Source organism: Aricia agestis, chromosome 2, assembly GCF_905147365.1.
Source record: "Aricia agestis chromosome 2, ilAriAges1.1, whole genome shotgun sequence".
Lineage (NCBI taxonomy): Eukaryota > Metazoa > Arthropoda > Insecta > Lepidoptera > Lycaenidae > Aricia > Aricia agestis.
This window is the reverse complement of record NC_056407.1, coordinates 9,544,481-9,563,968: the sequence shown is the minus strand read 5'-3', so window position 1 is coordinate 9,563,968 and position 19,488 is coordinate 9,544,481. Positions and strand designations below refer to the sequence as shown.

At 36.8% G+C, this 19,488-nt stretch overlaps 1 protein-coding gene across 1 annotated transcript in view; it reads left to right on the top strand.

The window, feature by feature from the left end:
- LOC121739060 (protein amalgam-like) overlaps nt 1-19,488 on the top strand; it is a 116,320-nt gene that overhangs the window by 80,392 nt on the left and 16,440 nt on the right. Inside the window, exon 2 of the mRNA XM_042131377.1 lies at nt 18,527-18,642. Within this exon, the coding sequence (XP_041987311.1) occupies nt 18,527-18,642 (116 nt within the window). The remainder of the gene's footprint in view (nt 1-18,526; nt 18,643-19,488) is intronic.

The following is a 19,488-nucleotide window of genomic DNA, read 5'->3' as shown; positions in this document are numbered from 1 at the left end:
TTTACACCCCTAAGGGGTTTTAAAGGGTTGTAAGCAACCCTTTAAAAGTAGCCTATGTCCTTTCTCAGGCTTTAGACTATCTGTATACAAAATTTCATTACACTCGGTTCTGTAGTTTTGGAATGAAAGCGAGACAGACAGACAGACGGACAGAGATACTTTCGCATTTATAATATTAGTATAGATTTTTTTCTTTGATATAATATAATAGGGAGTTAAAAAGTTAGATACCTATTAACTTTATCTGTTTTACATATTTTATTGTGTAGGTAAAATATAAAGCAGAAACACATTTCAGATTTTAATCTGTGGAAGATTATTTCACTACTCATTTTAATTTTGTTTTCATTTTAAACCAGATTCTAAATGCGTGTTCTGTAAAATATTTTAGCTTTTACCACATCAGTTGTTTTAATGGGATGAAAACAAAATATTTTGTATTAAAACAAGGTATTACGTAGGAAACCCAAAATAAACGATAGAAATAGAGTTAGGTAGGGAATTCCAAAATTAAAAGTCGCTTACAGGCCGCAATTTTTTTGCGCCGAAATTTGTGGAAACCTTATACTTTTCCGAAACAATATCCTAAATAGATCCTTTCCCAGAATTCAGAATATCATTGAAATTGGTCAAGGATTAAGAGAGATTTAGCATAATATCAACGTGTGAAAGCGGAAGTGGCGTAACTTGAATTTTTTTTTTTCACTCACAAATCACTTCTTAATTGATTGTTGTATAAAAAAAAATCTGCGTCGAATGGTCTATATCTCGTCTTTCTACGATAAATTCTAGTAAAGATACGACCATGGATTTTTACCACCTTTTAGCACAGACCTTAAAAAAACTGTCGTAACTAGACGAAAAACTGCAATTTTTGGATAAAAGATAGATACGACAATGCGTGATAAATTAGAAAAAGATACGACACAGGTTTTTTAACGCTCGAATTTGATTTGAATAAGTTACGACATTTCTGTCGACTAAAATACAACATTCCCAAGGATACGACAATTTTGCTGCGGGAAATGTTGTGTACTTTTATAGATACGACAATTTATTTCGTACTGATTTCATAGGTATGAAAAAGTTATTACATTTTAAACACATAATTTTAATCTTGAACCAATACTTACAACCAACGAATATAGTTGAGTTATGTGCACAGAGATAAGTAACGCCATTTCATTTCCCTCCCGCCTCTCTATGATACCTTCGCTGGCGCTCATTATACGCCGTTCTTAACGCCTTTTAGTTGATGCGCGAGCATCGATTTGAGAAAACGAGTTTGTTGCTATATTCTTAACACAATTGTAATTTGTATCAATGCACGTTTATTCGTGTCATAAATAAAGCTTAATCAAGTGTAGTCATAGCAGAGTGGGCCTTTTTTGATGGGCAGGGTAACCCATACAGGCACACCCCCAACCCGCGGGTTGGGGGTGTGCCTCAGTTAAACTGAAGCACCCCGGGGGTATGTGGGACTATTACCCACTAAAACCACCTGCGGTTTGTCTTCAGCCGTATACGGAGGGATGTCCTGGATATGTCTAACACAGGTGTGTGGTATGTCTAACTCCCTCCACGACCAGACTTTCTCCAAAATAAGGGAACGCTTTGGCAAACTGAAGCATTCCCCTCGGCGCCGGGACTAGCTAAGCCGGTCAGGTTCCCATTCTGACCCGGAGCCCCGGATTAGACAGAAGTTTAGAGGTTCGCGTAACGACGCCTCCGCAGCATCTCACTCATGGCAGGCTGGCGTTGGCTCCCACCTGGCGACATTACACAAGTACGCACCGAAACATCTGTGTCCAGTGAGTACCTGTGCAAGGCGGAAGGTGAGGGGTTTTCTCTTGCGGCGCCGCAAGAACTGGATGCAGAGCCTGAGCCAGTACGTTAACCGTACTGGGCCTGCGCCAGGCCCTCACCCCACCTTCTCAACAGTCACTGCTATCCCAGCTTTCGGACCCGCCAGAGCTCCTCCCAATGTAGGTCTTCGCCCCGTGACCTCTCTGAAACGAGGAGGTGCAACTCGGCAGAGACCGTCGCAACAAGCTCCCACGCCGGGTTTTCCACCAGGGCAGTGGCAGCTGGGCCTCTCATATATTCTTACGAGTGGTGAGGGAATCTGCCCAAATTAGGGCACCGTACAGGGCTATACTCCGACAGACTCCGGAGTATAGCCGCTTGCAGGCTTTGCTGGGCCCTCCTATATTAGGCAGAGGCCGGCCCAGCGCTGACGCCACCCTCACGACCTTCGTTACTAACTGTTGGAAATGTGGGCCGGAGGTCCACCTCCCGTCCAGGATGAGTCCAAGACATTTAAGCGTCGGACTCATCCTGACCTCCATCTCTCTGATAAGGAGTCGTGCTCCGGGTGGGGGACCTCTCCTCCCGGGTCCGCGGAAGAGTAGGGTTTCGGGCTTGCTTAGGCGTACCCGAAGCCCAAGCCACTCTATGCGGCTTACAATGAGGGATGCTCCCACCTCAGCCAGCCACGCAGCCTCCTCGAAGGTCTTCTCTCCGAATAAGACATAGGTGTGGACGTAGTAACAGACGAGCACCATGCCCGAGAGAAGAGCGCACTGCAGGACCCAGTCGAAGCAAGAAACATCCCCAGACGCGAACCTTGTGGGACACCGCACTCGACCTTCCTCCTCTCTAAGGACCCCAACCCGTCCTCGTAGAAAGCAGAGTGGGCCGGCTTCTATAGTGTTAAAAAAGTGTGCTCCAGAGTTGGCTCCGGTCTTAACACGTCTTTTTCGTTTCTCCTACACTTCTAGCATTGTCCCGGCTTCTTGCAAGACAGCTTTGGTGTAACCGATCCCCAAAATAGGTGACCGCTCATATCCTTCCAACCACAGACCAATCGTTATAACCTCCGTCTTCTCGCAGATTATGGAATCCATTATCAATAGCCAGCTCTTTCGATACTTGGGCGGCTTGGGATTACTAAGCGACAAACAGTACGGGTTCCGAAAGGGTCGTTCGGCTGGTGATCTCTTAGCGTACCTAACTCATCGTTGGGCTCAGGTGATTGAGTCAAAGGGAGAGACATTGGCTGTTAGTTTGGACATTACAAAGGCCTTTGATCGGGTTTGGCAAAAAGCACTGCTATCAAATCTTCCATAATATAGGGTCCCCGAGAATTTATGCAAATGGTTCACAATTTTCTTAGCAGATCAATGACATGTTACAGACCAACGGCATTTATTGCTATGCAAATGATAGTACAGTTGATTCCCTAAATACCAGCTCCCCCTTAATTTTCTAAATGTCATTGGGAGTCGAAACGAACTTGTGTCTGAAATAGAGAATTTACAGGAGAAAGTCTCTAAAATAGGATCGACGTTACTTATTCCAATTCAACCACGCCAAGATACAAGTTTACACGTTCATCACTAAAAAGTCACCAATAGTCATACTCTACTCGATTTCAAGGTACCTCTTTAACAATCTCCCCCAGCATTGAAATACTTGGCGTAAACATATCGAGCGAAGTCCAGTTCCGGTGTCATCTAGCGGGTGAAGCCAAGCTAGCCTCGAAAATGCTTGGTGTTTTTAACAGAACGAGACAGTATTCCAGTCCGGGCTAACGTCTACAACTCTACAAGGCACAGGTTCAGCCTTATATGGAATACTCTTCTCATTTCTGGACAGGGGCGCCAAATACCAACTACTCCCTTTGGATCGTATCCAGCGAAGAGCCGCTAGAATTGTTGACTGCCATAGTATTTCAAACAGGCTTGACCCCTTGGAATTACGCCGAGATGTAGCTGCACTCTGATTACTTTATCGGCTGTATCACAGGGAGTGCTCCTGCAACTTTTCGCCATCATTCTTCACGGTGTAAGACTGCCACTCATCACCTTAATGGGTGGCAGTCTTCCACCGTGCGTTTTTCACGTAATTCTCTGCTGCACACATGTAAAATTCCCTGTTTATTTTCTTATATTATAAACAAATAACAGTTAATAATCGTATTATTTCTTATAATATGTTATAATGACATTTTTTTAAAACAAACAATTCGTTCACTTTAAGATACAGCATTCCATTATAACAACGTCTATTACCGATTTTGCACTTAAACTAAAAGTTGTAATGCAATTTAATTAAGTAAACAAGATACATGAGGCATGTCATATTTGAGATACGACAACTACGTCGCTCAAAAAAAATTGCTTTTTTAAGTTGTCTATACATTTCCTCTCAAAGATACAACATTTCTGCTGCATAAAATAGAAAAATATTTTGTCGTAACTTGTTAAAAATCAATGAAATATCAACTTTAGAACAATTTGAAGAAACTCATCGTATAGACCTCAGATTAATATAAATACGTTCCAATTTTTAAAGTTCTATGTTAATAAATATAGAAGTTATGAATTTTTAAAAAAGTTTTTGGGCTCTACTGTAAAATTGGGTTTTTCGAGATACGCCACTTCTGCTTTCACCCGTCGATAAATTGTGTGATATTGGTATAGCATAGATTGTATTTTCTTAAAGCAGAAGAGTTTCTAGTAATCTTTATATCGGTGGACACCACAAGTGCAATAAAACTAGTTATATTCTTCTGCTTATCCGAGGGTAAAAGTTTATCGATACAATCAGCAATAATGGCAATGCGATATTAGTCCTCAGAGAACTCGTGCTCAGGACAACCTATTGCTTATGTGCATAATATTACGACGACGCGAGCTCACGATACGAAAAATAATGCAAAACTTAAGTAGCTGGGTTTAGCATATAGGTACCCGCGATTTTATCTGACTATCGATGTATCGACTTATGTAAGAAAATATCAGGTACATTGTACTATCAGAGAAATTGAATCATATGACTTGTCGACGGTCCAATATATTTTGGTCAGGTAACAAGGAATCGAGACGAGAATAAACTCGCCTAGTTAAAGTTCTTACACCACGTAAGTCAAAATAGAAACTTTTTAGAGAGAAAACAATTGCGAAAATTTTAATGGGTACTATTACTATTTGTGCTGACAAATAGTAATAGTACCCAATAAAAGTAATAGTATTATACGAGGTGTTTTGGCTGATTTTAATTTTCGAGCGTCTATTCCATCAAAATGACAAAATTAGTACAGTTAATGAAGGCAAAAATCAGGCACAACCTCCGATTTCGTTGAACCTCCATCGATTTGGATGAAATTTTGGAATTGAGTATGTTTTACCCTCTACTTCAAAAGTGACATACGCTCGTATTGCGTTTTTTGTATTTTAGGGGTGAAATTCACCCCTTTTTCAAAAAGGAGGAAAAATGCAGATCTAACCATTCTAGTTTTAGTTATTGTGTTTAATTAGATAAAATAAATATTTTTTCAATATTTTTATGCCGGATTTATGATTCTAATAATTTTTTAACCCTTTTAACAACCACCCCTTAAATGAAAAACTATGAAAAAAAACATTTTTTGTATTTCTGAGTTACTAAATATTACATACAGGGTTTGTTTCTTATGTAAGATATAATTTAAACACACTCCAGAAAGTCCAAGAGTAGGTTAGGTTAGGTTAGAACTTAGACCACAACACAGAGGGAGCCGAGCGAGCGCAGCGAGCGTGCTGCGGCAGCAGCCGGCGACCGTCTTACTTTCGCTTTATAACGGTACAGAACCCTCCATGGGCGAGTTCGACTCCCACTTGGCCGATTTTATTATATTTTACCACCTCATTGTTTAAAAAGCTGCCTAGAATAAGATTTCTTACTGACAAATTCCGATTCGTTACTGCCCACTGCACGTAACCGCTCATTCATTAATTTTTACCGCTCATTGAATTACTTTACTGTTTAGTTTTAACTGCTAAACTAGCTGTTATTAGACGTGCCATTTATAATTTTTAACTTACCAAAACTGCAATTTACAACTGACCCTTTAAATAAGTGTCTTATAATATTAATATTTAATACAATAAATAAGTACATCTTCTTATCTTCATAAATTATTTAAAATTCTCGTGTCACAATGTTAGTTACCTTACTCCTCCGAAACGGTTTTACTGATTATACTCCTATTAATCCTTCGATCGTGGATTCTTGGAAATCTATTGTTATTCTATTGTGTCTCGCTCACCGGTGAGCTTGTAATAAGATACGTAGAATAATATACAGGTGTATTAATTATTTTACGTGTAGTACGCGATAGTTTACTAGGTAACTAAAAAGAGTGAAATTATTATTTTTAACAAAAAATTAAAACCGACTTCCAAGGTAAAAACAATAATAACTTCCTTATAATTTGAACTAAAAAGTATTAAATAATTTTTTCCTATCTAATAGTGCCTTTTTCCGAATTCGGCTAAAACTCAACTAGGTATTTCTGTACTCAATCTTCATAATTTTGAAGTCGGTGCCAGTTACAAAAGTTTCAAATATTCTGGCAGACTGAAGATTCAGCTATATCTGGTACCAACTTCAAAATAACCCCCCCTAACGACGCTACTGTTTTAAGTTTCTTGAATACATAAGAAATGCAACGTTGTACTATAATTAATATTACATTGAATTTATCATCAAGTTTAAACACCTCGCAAGTCAAACAAGCGGGAGGAACCCTGGATGGAAGTTTGCGGCGAACTTCCAAGTTCGGCACCAGCTCAATGTCAGTAGGATCGGGCGTTCAAGACAAATTAAACCAATATTAATCGTGAAGCGAGTTAAATTCGAGCAGCCATAATGGATACAGGCGATTTCTAGAAGTCATTGATCTGTAGATACAACGAATTGGCATAATTGAAAAATATTAATGTTAAAAAAAAAGTTTGAGATAAAGAAGTTAGTAAATTTAATTTGGAAGAGAAAAGGTCTCTACAATTTTTTTCGTAACGCTGATCATTCTCGAGATATCGAGTTAAACGCTTTTACATCGAAATGACCTTGAGCTGACCTCAGTAGAACCCCTCAAATTGGAATTTATGCTCAGAATACACCCCCCTATCGATCCTTAAAATCCCTACACTGTGTTCGTTCATGTTTATTTAACTCATTTTGAGCCGTAATTTTACTGGACTAGAGGAAAAGGTTATTTTTATAGAGTATAAGTGCTCGCAAATATCCAATATTATATTAAATACAAATATAGAAAACATTATATTTTCCATTTTTCCGGAAACAAACAATACAAAACCAACATCAAACGGACTATATAAATAAGGTTATTTGAAAAATTACTTTTGCATATTATTGATTTTTAACTATACTCATCCCTACCGTATATTTTAATTTTATTATTTAATATTTATTTTATTCAGAAGCCTGTAAGTAAACAAAAAACACACTATGCGTACACAATCCAAGTTCAATTCTTTCACTTTTCTTTCAGTTCAGTTCCAATCTTTTCTATACGCTAATAAAACCACTAGACAAAGATACTAATTTATAGACCATTAAATTAAAAAAAAACCAGCCAAGTGCGAGTTGCACTCGCGCACGGACGGTTCCGTACCACAATAGAGCAAGAACAGGTTGCAAATTGTGTTTTTTGTATGAGAGCTCCCCTTAATTATTTCATTTGTTTAATTTTTTTATGAATTATATTAAAGTACAAATAAAATTGAGTATTTCGTAGTTATTATTATTCGTAGGTATTTCGTGAATAATTCAAGTGCCTATGTATTGCTGTAATTGATTTCGAGCAAAAATTTGCAAAGGGGGGCTCCCATACAAAAATCACGTTTTTTGTATGGGAGCCCCTCTTAAATTTTATTTTCAGTATTTGTTGTTAAAGCGGCAACAGATATACATAATCTGTGAAAATTTCAGAATTCCAGCTATAACGGTTTAGATACAGCCTAGAGACAGACAGACGGACAGACAACGAAGTCTTAGTTATAGGGTCCCGTTTTTACCCTTTGGGTACGGAATCCTTAAAGTATCCTATGTAAAGGACACTGGGGGTCAAATTATCTAGCAAAATCGCTTCAGTGATTTAGGCTCGGAAAGGTAACAGACAAATAGACAGACAGACACACTTTCGCATTTATAATGCTAAATTATGGATAGTCCTACGACCTAACTATCTAACATACGCGTTACTAGTTACTCACTAGTTTTACACTGTTTTGTATGGCAATAAAAATAAAAACATATTACAGTCTTAGTAATGGGGTCTCGTTTTTACCCTTTGGGTACGGAACCCTAAAAAAATACTCCTACGCCGTCGTATCAGTTGATACGAACCATCGATTAAAAGTAGCGTATAAAGCTGGAGGAAATTCTTAAGCCGCCGATCTTCACTCCGATACCACTTTGTTACTGTCTTATGCTTTGGGGCGCTTCAGTACAGTCAACAAATTAATGGGAGTGTCATTAATTATTCCTTCTTAAATTACTTGTTCAGTGTTAGTAGTATCTTACTTACTACTTTTAACAACAAGCTAGCTCAAAAGAATTAGCTTACATTATAGTATTTTGCCACTAAAGGATTTTTTTTTATGAAATAAGGGGGCAAACGAGCAAACGGGTCACCTGATGGAAAGCAACTTCCGTCGCCCATGGACACTCGCAGCATCAGAAGAGTTGCAAGTGCGTTGCTGGCCTTTTAAGAGGGCATAGGTTAATAGGAGTAGGTAGGGAAGGGAAGGGAAGGGAATAGGGGAGGGTAGGGAAGGGAATGGGGTAGGAGATTGGGCCTCCGTTAACTCACTCACTCGGCGAAACACAGCGCAAGCGCTGTTTCACGCCGGTTTTCTGTGAGAACGTGGTATTTCTCCGGTCGAGCCGGCCCATTCATGCCGAAGCATGGCTCTCCCACGTATATAAATTTTTATTACACCGATCACAACTAACACCTTCATCAGTGCAGTCGATTAAGATATTCTAAGCGGGCCCCTAGACGATCAATTTAATTGTGCAATATCACGTATTGACCGTCTTGGGTTAATATTAAACATCGCGCGCCTTTCGATCTCATTGCTAAATAAAATGTTCAATATTATTGTAGGTTTAGGGGCCGGATTCCAAGTTATAAAAAATTTAATTGTTATTTACACATTCACGAGTATTCCATCATAATTAACGTTGACAGGATGTCTTTATTAAGGTGCTCGAAAAACGCAAAATTTCACTGGCACCCTTGAACCAATAAGACGGTGTTAATATATCATCTTGACAGGTATTACTCTGCACCTTAAGCGTTCTCATAATTACATCACAAACATTTTCTCCTTTAATTTTTGGCCTTCATTCTTAGGGGGTGTGCTTATTTATAGTACTTTTGAAGGATCTTTGATATAACATTGAGTATTGTCCGATTAAAAAATAAAACATTTAAGTGTAAAGTGTGGTTCGTAATTGCACTAATAATAATGTATTTCTATGATTTTTATTTAGTATTTGTTCTAACTTCTAGTTGTGTGTGTGTGTGTGTGTTCTAGTAGTAGTATTAATCCTAACCTACGAGTATGTACTCTAATATTTCTACCGTGCCTAAACAAGCCTATGACTATAAAAAGTAGAGGTTACAAAATTGAGCCATTTGTTCTAAGTCCTAAAACACAACTTACCTGAAGTATTTAAAACATTTCTAAAAGAGTAGTTTATATTATAATATATTTATCCTTAAACCTTTTTCTCTGGCGCTAGAGGTTTTCACAATTTCTTGTTAAAGGACCACAGATATGTGTTGCGTCGTCTCTAACAGTCTAAAACAAATTTCGTCTTCCGCAGCCGCCGCCCTCAACATTCTTTATGTAACCAATTTTCACGGAATAAACATTAGAATTTTAGCTATATTTAGCTTCAACATTTTATAAAATATTTTGCTCGTTCCGGTCATTAGAACATACAAAATAATAGTCCGAGTAAATTATATCGTAACTTACTTTTCATGTTTTCTAAAAAAAAACTTTTCCCACATTAAACAAAATTCAATTACTTACTTATTTAGAGATTTTTTTAATTTCTTGCACGAAACTGCTAACTTTACAAAGGCACGACATATCTATACTAATATTATAAAGCGGAAGAGTTTGTTTGTTTGTTTGAACGTGCTAATCTCAGGAACTACTGGTCCGATTTGAAAAATTATTTCAGTTTTAGTTAGCCCATTTATCGAGGAAGGCTATAGGCTATATTTTATCACGTTAAGACTAATAGGACCGAAGAAATAGAGGAAAATGTGGAAAAATCTATACTAATATTATAAAGCGGAAGAGTTTGTTTGTTTGAACGCGCTAATCTCAGGAACTACTGGTCCGATTTGAAAAACTCTTTCAGTGGCTATATTTTATCACGCTATAACTAATAGGAGCGAAGAAATAGAGGAAAATGTGGAAAAAACGGGGGGAAATTTTTTGAAAGAGCTTATTTGAACGCGCTAATCTCAGGAACTACTGGTTCGATTTGAAAAATTCTTTCAATGCTAGATAGCCCATTTATTGAGGAAGGCTATAGGCTATATTTTTTCACGCCAATATTAATAGGAGCTAAGAAATAGAGAAAAGAGTGGAAAAAACGAGGGAAATTATTTGAAAGGGCTTATTTGAACGCGCTAATCTCAGGAACTACTGATCCGTTTTGAAAAATTATTTCAGTGATAGATAGATTATTTATCGAGAAAGGCTATAGGTTTTATTTTATCACGCTAAGACTAATAGGAGCGAAGAAATAGAGGAAAATGTGGAAAAAACCGGGAGAAATTATTTGAAAGGGCTTATTTGAACGTGCTAATCTCAGGTTCTCAGGAACTACTGGTCCGATTTGAAAAATTATTTCAGTTTTAGATAGCCCATTTATCGAAGAAGGCTATAGGCTATATTTTATTACGCTTAGACTAATAGGAGTGAAGAAATAGAGGAAAATGTGGAAAAAACGGGGAAAATTATATGAAATTGCTTATTATCTTAAGAACTACGGGAGCAATTTTTATGATATTTGGCAAACATGAAGAATAGACCACGTGAAGGGACATAGGCTATTTTTTTGCGGAAAAATGTTTTGCAAATGGTTGCGTGAAATTCCTAAATTACGCGGGTGAAGCCGCGCGGAACATCTAAATATTAAAAGGAAGGTCAATTCTGTATATTGAATATTTTTGTACAATAATACTTGGGACGTGGTCTACTATGCTAACGCGGACGAAGTCGCGGGCAACAGCTAGTAGTATAATAAATTAAATAATATCGACTAACTTACGACATGATGAAATAATTGTGGTAACTTCATGTGTATTTCTGCTTTGTTACATGATAAATACTTTGTTCATTTAGATTTTAAGTTTTCCCGTCGTCCTCGAGTGGACAGATGAAGCTTGGTAAAAGCTTGTCGTAAAATTTAACGTTCAGAGCATTATGAATTAACGAACAATTTAAACGCTACAAAATACTGTACTAATTTTTTTTTAATTTAAAAGTTAAAGTTAAGCTTACTCACCACATTGTTGAACTGCATTTTTGGTATAAACAAAGCAAAAATATTACCACGCAAAATTTGTTTAAAAAAATTTTTCGATGGTCTTGTAATAAACATAATAATATATAAACTTCTTAATAGTATTATTGGAGTACCACGCTACATAGATAGATAGGTTATTACTTATTATCAATAGCAAGCATTACTTTAGTTCAAACAGATTTAGTAGGTACAAATCCAAGTTTTTCTTCACGAGCTTACTCATTCTAACGTAATTAAGCCATTAATGTTTCTTGGCGAATCACTCACTTAAACAGATCACGGATTTAATGAATTCTTGCACCAAGTTCTAACAATGTCGCTTAAGTATTAAACTAGCTGTTTGACCGATGAAAATGACATTTTCTAGAAATGATTCCTAGCTAGATCGATTTATCGCCCCCGAAACCCCCTATATACTAAATTTCATGAAAATCGTTGGAGCCGATTCCGAGATTCCAATTATATATATATATATATATATATATATATATATATATATATATATATATATATATATATATATATATATATATATATATATATATATATATATATAAGAAGAATTGCTCGTTCAAAGATATAAGATACCGCAGATGAAGTAAGATTTTTCTGTAAAAAGCACTAGAGTTTACGTTAAATTTGCTATAAGTCATTCAGTAGGAACAACAAACAAATTAGAGTACTTGTGAAAAGTTTCAAAAAGGTTTAAAGGTAAATTATACAAGATTTTCAGGAGTATTGTAATGTTATAAATACTTACTTGCCTATACAGTGTGTAACAAAAATAAGTGATAATACTTTAGGGTGTGTACGTGTTCCTTGTAGAGAGTTCACTGTGAAAGTAGCAGCGCTGAAAGACGAAATTTTTTTTTCACTTTTGTATGGGGAAACTCGTGACGCTCGGGCCCTTGCCCATACAAAAGAGAAAAAAAATTTTCGTCTTTCAGCGCTGCTACTTTCACAGTGAACTCTCTACAAGGAACACGTACACACCCTAAAGTATTATCACTTATTTTTGTTACACACTGTATAGTTAACAGCACATCTTTTCTTTATGTACACATTTGCTTTCAAAATCGACATAGTATTATAGATTTAACTATTTATACGTGGTAGAGCCATGCTTCGGCACGAATGGGCCGGCTCGACCCGAGAAATACCACGTTCTCACAGAAAACCGGCGTGAAACAGCGCTTGCGCTGTGTTTCGCCGAGTGAGTTAGTTTACCGGAGGCCCAATCCCCTACCCTATTCCCTTCCCTACCCTCCCTTATTCCCTTCCCATCCCATCCCTACTCTCCCCTCTTAAAAGGCCGCCAACGCACCTGCAGCTCTTCTGATGCTGCGAGTGTCCATGGGCGACGGAAGTTGCTTTCCATCAGGTGACCCGTTTGCTCATTTGCCCCCTTATTTCATTAAAAAAAAACACTATAATATAGAGTCACCAAATGGCGGACCGCCGACCCATTGAGGTCTAAGCATTTTCGAAAATGAACTTCATTGTACATTTCGGTCTTGACTTACTGATGAACATCTCCAGGATTTAATGTCAATAGCTTGCACCAATTTCACTCCACCACACCAAACATCATTCAGAGAGATAAGTAGCTACAAAAATTGACAGTTTTCATTTCATTCACTGAGCTGAGATACATTAAATAAATACCTTTGTAAATTCCGTAATTATCTTTGTTTCATTTTTGTTTAATATGGACTTCAAGCGAAACAAATTGGTGACCCCTGATATAGAGTTTTGACTCCGGAGTGCGAGAAAATTAATCTAAACTGAAGTTTAAACTGATTGAAGTTCATTTATTATTAAATTATACAGTTCTTCTATATACTTAAATAATGTAGGATTAATTTTGGGTATAATGCAAATATCTAATTAAAGCAGCTTTTATTAATCAGTTTTTTAATCGTCTACTCTAACATGCGGTCTATTGTCAAAATTAGTCAACGTCGCATAAATCCATCATTATTTGGCAGCATTGTATAAAACCGCATAATTAAAACAGTAATTGTTAATTCCCGATGGGCGAATATGCAATAATTAACGGAATTGTCGTCGATACCATAAAATATACGATGCCTCTCCCATAGGATGCCAACCCAACGGACTAATTTCCAACAAAATACGATACTAATAACGTACAATACTGATTAAGGGCTAAACTCTCGTCCGGATCCTTTATAATTTGCTATTAAATTTTGGCTTAATTAACTCATTAGGATTGTAATTAATCTTTAATTATTTTAGGGTGTTTCTCGTCGTAATTATTTTGTTATCATATTGTTTGTCCGGATCATAAAGTGAATATACCTATCGGAATAGAGAAACAAAGGCCTGAGCAAGAGAGATGTCACTATCAGTAACACTGCGTGGTAAAAAGAGACGTGTGATACCTGACAGCAGCACTCTTATTTTGACGTCCATTCGGCATGTGCCGCAGGTTGACAATTTAATCTCATAGAATTCATGTTCAATCATGCTTGTGTAAGTGTATACATACCAAATTTTTCACACAGATGAAAACCAATTTCAGTTTCGTTTGACAGCTCGAGAATGTTGCTCTATTCCGCTAGGTGTATTAACTTTATTGTCCGGATACTTTGTTGACGCATACGTCCAAACTCTTACGCAGTACACTCATGTTTTACAGTATATTTTATTAATATACTAGCTGTTACCCGCGACTTCATCCGCGTCAACAAAATGCACCAAATCTTAGGCAACAACAAAATAATTTTGAAAATTGGTCCACAAACAGCGGAGTAAAATATAGGTAAAACATAAAAAAAGTAAAAAAATATCCTCCTCCTTTTTGGAAGTCGGTTAAAAAGTAGCCTACTCCTTATTACATCAGCTATCTGCCAAAAAAAGAAGCGGTTTCAGAGATTAGCCGGAACAAACAGACAAACATACAGACAGACAAAAATTGTAAAAATTGCTATTTGGGTATATGTACCGTATTCATATGCATGTAGTAAAAAACGGTTCTTTCAATATTACAAACAGACACTCCAATTTTATTTATATGTATAGATTTTCTTGAATATCAATATTTCCTACAAGTAATATAATATATTATATTCGTAACATAACTTAAATAGACTTTATTTCTATTATTTTTTTAAAAAATAAATAATGCATTTACATTTTGTGTTTCATCCATTTATTCATTTTATTCAACTGTGACTTATAAAATATTATTGCCGTTGTGGTAAGCAATCCTGTGCATTTGGTCCGGACGTTTTGAGAACTTGCAACAGATGCAGCGGACAAAATATGAAAATTCGTAGAAATCTTTTAGCATAGTTGGCTATCGCGGCGATTCCAGGGCCGTTAACCTAAATAATAATTATTTATTATTCAACCTCAAAAACTTGATATTGTTTTTTATATTTTTACGCATTTTATTAAATCGAACTTGAACTCTTGAACCATCATACCGATATTATTCATAGACATTCATAGAAAAAATTTCGGAGCGATGTTTTTTCCGTATCTTTATCCACTGTTTGTCTGCATAGACTGTGTGGATCTTTTTATTTATAAGGGGCAAAATCTAAACTCCACTCTCTCTTACGTACTTAATTATTGTTAAATTATTAAACGCAAGTTGCAGGTCGGACTCGCCATAAGTCTACAAGTTGATGTTAACTTTTGAGGACATCCATTAGCCCGGCCCAAGTTTAGTTAATGGCTCACTGCTTATACAACTTCGTTATTTGTGACAGAATTAATATTAATATTAAAATTAGTTGCAGCTATAAAGTTTGGTGGATCTTAGCGAAGTAAATAGCGTGGACCGTCACGGGTAAAGTAAACAAGTTTAGGGGATAATTATAGAGACCGGATTATAATATGCATAATGCAAAATAAAAAGCTTGTTATATGTATGCAAATATGCCTGAAAAAGGCTTGAAATATGCATGAAAATTGGCAGAATATGCAAAATTAAATGAAAATATGCAAATTCAAAATCTGCATACAATAATTAGTAATTTATTTTTTCATAGGCGATAATAGGTATAGTAATATAATATATAGGTATAATAATAGAAACTGGGTAAATTTTGAACTTGGGTGCTATGACGTGAGCACTTACTTTCTAGCAAAAGTTCTGCCGTCCTATTAATTTGTAGTTTGCAAGCGCAACGTTCTTCTTTCTCTTTCATTTTAATATCGTAACTGTCAAAACAAAAGACGCGCACAACTACTGACTGCATTCGAATGGAGTAAAAAGTCACAACTACTCGTATTACTCAATAGCCCTTATGTTTTGTAACTGTTATTGTTATTAAATTTGGTCGCATTTCGGAACGCAGGGTTAGTGAAAAATGTTGTAAATGTACCGATAATATGCATCATAACTAGATCTTAATAGGTAAAATATGCTATAACTGCTTAGGTAAAATATGTGTGGCGATGGAATGCTAATCTAGAAATTTAAAATTCACTATTAACTTGATGTTATGTACCTTCTGCCACCAGTTACTATAAAGGTAAGACCGCACTACGCGATACTACGCGGCAGCGACGCGACGTGACACAAACGTGAAATTACAAACGTTTTACCATGTATGGGCTTCGACACTCTTGTATATTTATTACTCTATGGTTTTACAAACATTTCGATATGGAACATAGTGGTTCTCTTCTACAAAGGAAGTGCTGGCGATATGCGATTCCGAATCTTAAAATTTGTTATATTTTAATATTCGACATGTAAAGTCACCTATAGTTCCTGCACGGCCTATTATGTGATGAAAACTGTCAGTTGGGGCAAAGCATAAAAATTTATCCCCGACCCATTCATTATAACATAACGTTGTAACACCTGTTTAAACAATTGTTAAAATTAATAACTATAGTGCGTTCAATAGTGCGTGTTACGTTATCTACCCTTACGATCCACATAAAACACCACCATATAAGCTTTAAAAATGTCTGTTTTTATTATTTTATTTAGCTGACTTTATCTTAGTTTCTAATGCAACAAAGTTAAAAAGAAAATCTCCACTGCCACCAAGCAAAGTTTAGTAAAAGCAGTAAAATAAATATTATTAAAATTAGATTTTTACATGTTAAGTTAATAAGAAACTAATAAATTATATAAAACTAGTATTTACCACTCATTTTAATAGAGTTTACATTATACCAATCTAGTAATCCAGTCCAGCGTATTACTAGTGCAATGTAAACGGGCACTGGAATGCACTGGACTGCAATTCATTAATCCAGTGTCCGCTTACATTATTCCAGCAATAATCAAGCGCCGGATTGGATTGGATCACTGGATTGGAATTATGTAAACGAGAATGTAAAAGAGAAGCAAAAACGTATAAAAAATGTTCACGTTAATTTAGTTTGACACACGGAGTTACACTGTGCAAGTTTTTATCGGGTTCGTGTTTAGAACTCATTTTAACTTTACTTCCCTATGGACCTCCGGTTGGTCGAGTATTATATTGTCATAGGTACTGATAAATATAATATTATTATTTAGTTTTTTTTTTATGAAATAAGGGGGCAAACGAGCAAACGGGTCACCTGATGGAAAGCTACTTCCGTCGCCCATAGACACTCGCAACATAAGAAGAGCTGCAGGTGCGTTGGTGAGTTGCCGGCCTTTTAAGAGGGAATAGGGTAATAGGGGAGGGTAGGGATGGAAAGGGAATAGGGGAGGGTAGGGAAGGGAATAGGGTAGGGCATTGGGCCTCCGGTAAACTCACTCACTCGGCGAAACACAGCGCAAGCGCTGTTTTACACCGGTTTTCTGTGAGAACGTGGTATTTCTCCGGTCGAGCCGGCCCAATCGTGCCGAAGCATAGCTCTCCCACGCATAAATTATAGATTTAAGATTTAGATTATAGATTTTATCTTGATAATAATTTATACTACATATTATAAAGCCTAAATATTATATTAGCTGCCTGTAATGCCTACATAATATTATGTGTCTGCCCATCTGATACGTCTTTTGAACCAAAACCAAAGCTATTTTAGTGGAATTTCGTATCAAGATATTTTAGATCTGGTAAATGGCACATAATATTTTTTGTAAAGGAAAATTTACAGTTCCCGCCTGTATTAAGTAAGTTGGACAGCATATTCTAATAATGAATAAATTTTGTTAAAATTCCATTTTTTATCTTACCCAGTTTGGGGATATATCCTGAAAGGTCAGGGCCAGGGACAACATTAGGTAAACTGACTGACTGCAAGAGGCATGTCTTACCCACTAAAAATCACCTGCGGGTTATAAATCTTGCTTTCGTTATATTACTGCCTGGTACTAAGCGATTTCCTTTGAGGTTGAGTTTGAGGATCATAAGGACATTATTCAAATTTCCTGTTTGACTCGGTTTCGGAAACATACCGCGTGGTCATTGGTCAACGCTTATAGCGCAGTAGCTTATTGGCTGTCTTGCATGGCATTTTGAAATCCGTATCGAATTGCGCTCTGTTAGGGTTTTCGATTTCTACACCTCTGATCTCAATTTCAGAATGCTGAACAGCTGTAAAATCGTAGTCAAATTTGAGGTAGGAAATTGGGTCAAAGGAATACAAGAAGTGTGCTAGAACTGAAAATGTACAATTTCCTATTCTATATTATGTTTCTTTAAACCGCGGCCGGTGTTACCCTCACGCTTTCGGACCAAAGAAACTCGGGTGCTTTTGCGCCGATTTTCTCTTTTTTTATGAAATAAGGGAGCAAACGAGCAAACGGGTCACCTGATGGAAAGCAAATTCCGTCGCCCATGGACACTCGCAGCATCAGAAGAGCTGCAGGTGCGTTGCCGGCTTTTTAAGAGGGAATAGGGTAATAGTCCCCTAGGGTAGGGATGGGAAGGGAAGGGAATAGGGTAGGGGATTGGGCCTCCGGTTGGTACTACTTATATATTCTGTGCCTCCGGTAAACTCACTCACTCGGCGAAACAGCGCAAGCGCTGTTTCACGCCGGTTTTCTGTGAGAACGTGGTATTTCTCCGGTCGAGCCGGTCCATTTCTTGCCGCAGTATGGCTGTTCCACCTCTAGACTTCTCTATAGTAGGTACCCGCCATCATAATTCTCAATCATTAATTCATTACTAACATGGTGATTTTTTAGTTGTTTCAGCGGAATCGGACGAAGCGGCGCCGTACCTTCACGTCATTACCAAGTCATCAGTCTACAATGTCGGGGAGAAGAAGGCCATCTACTGCAAAGGAACAAATCTCCTTGAAGTGAGTTAGAGAATTGAATAATTTGATAATGCTTGTATCAATACCTGCTTCTGCAGGTATCTTTCTGTAATTACAGTAAAAGTAAAAGCAGCAATATTATAACTATGTAGAGTATGTCTTGCGTTAAGGCGTGCCTGGATGAGTTCAAATATTGTTTAATTATAGTGTTAGTTATTAGTTTCTATATTAGTTATAAGTAATAGTGTAGTGTAGTATACTGTAGTGTAGTGTAGTATTACCTAGTATTAGTTTGTAATAATACAATTTAGGATAGTATTTTTATTATTTAAATATTGTATTCATACAAATGTAGAGACGCAAAGTTGTTGCAATATAAAATAGCAACAGTTGTTAAGAATTTAAAAAAAAATACCTGCTTCTGCAACTGTTAGCGTCTTGCTACATACATTTTATTGAGCTGCGTATCGAAAATCTTCATCCGAATTTTCTGAACGCTGATATGAATTACCATTTTAATTTTGCTTTCTTATCAAAAGTGTTAATCAATAACATTTAAAGGGGGCTTTTAGTAAGCTCTAAATTAGAGCACTTAATTTAATCAAATATTAGAATCTAACTGGGTAATAAATTACTAGCTGGTCTGGAGGGCAATAAATTTTCCAATAAACCAGTATTCGGACGTCCCTGACAATATTATGGCTATCTAACGTCTAAACTCTCGTAACTGACTGAGCATACTAACATCCAATATGGATGTGGATTAATAACCAACAGTATTTATTTATTAATTACCACAAAATTTAAAAGCCGGCAATGCACCTGCAGCTCTTCTGATGTTGCGAGTGTCCATGTGCGACGGTAGTTGTTTTCCATCAGGTAACCCGT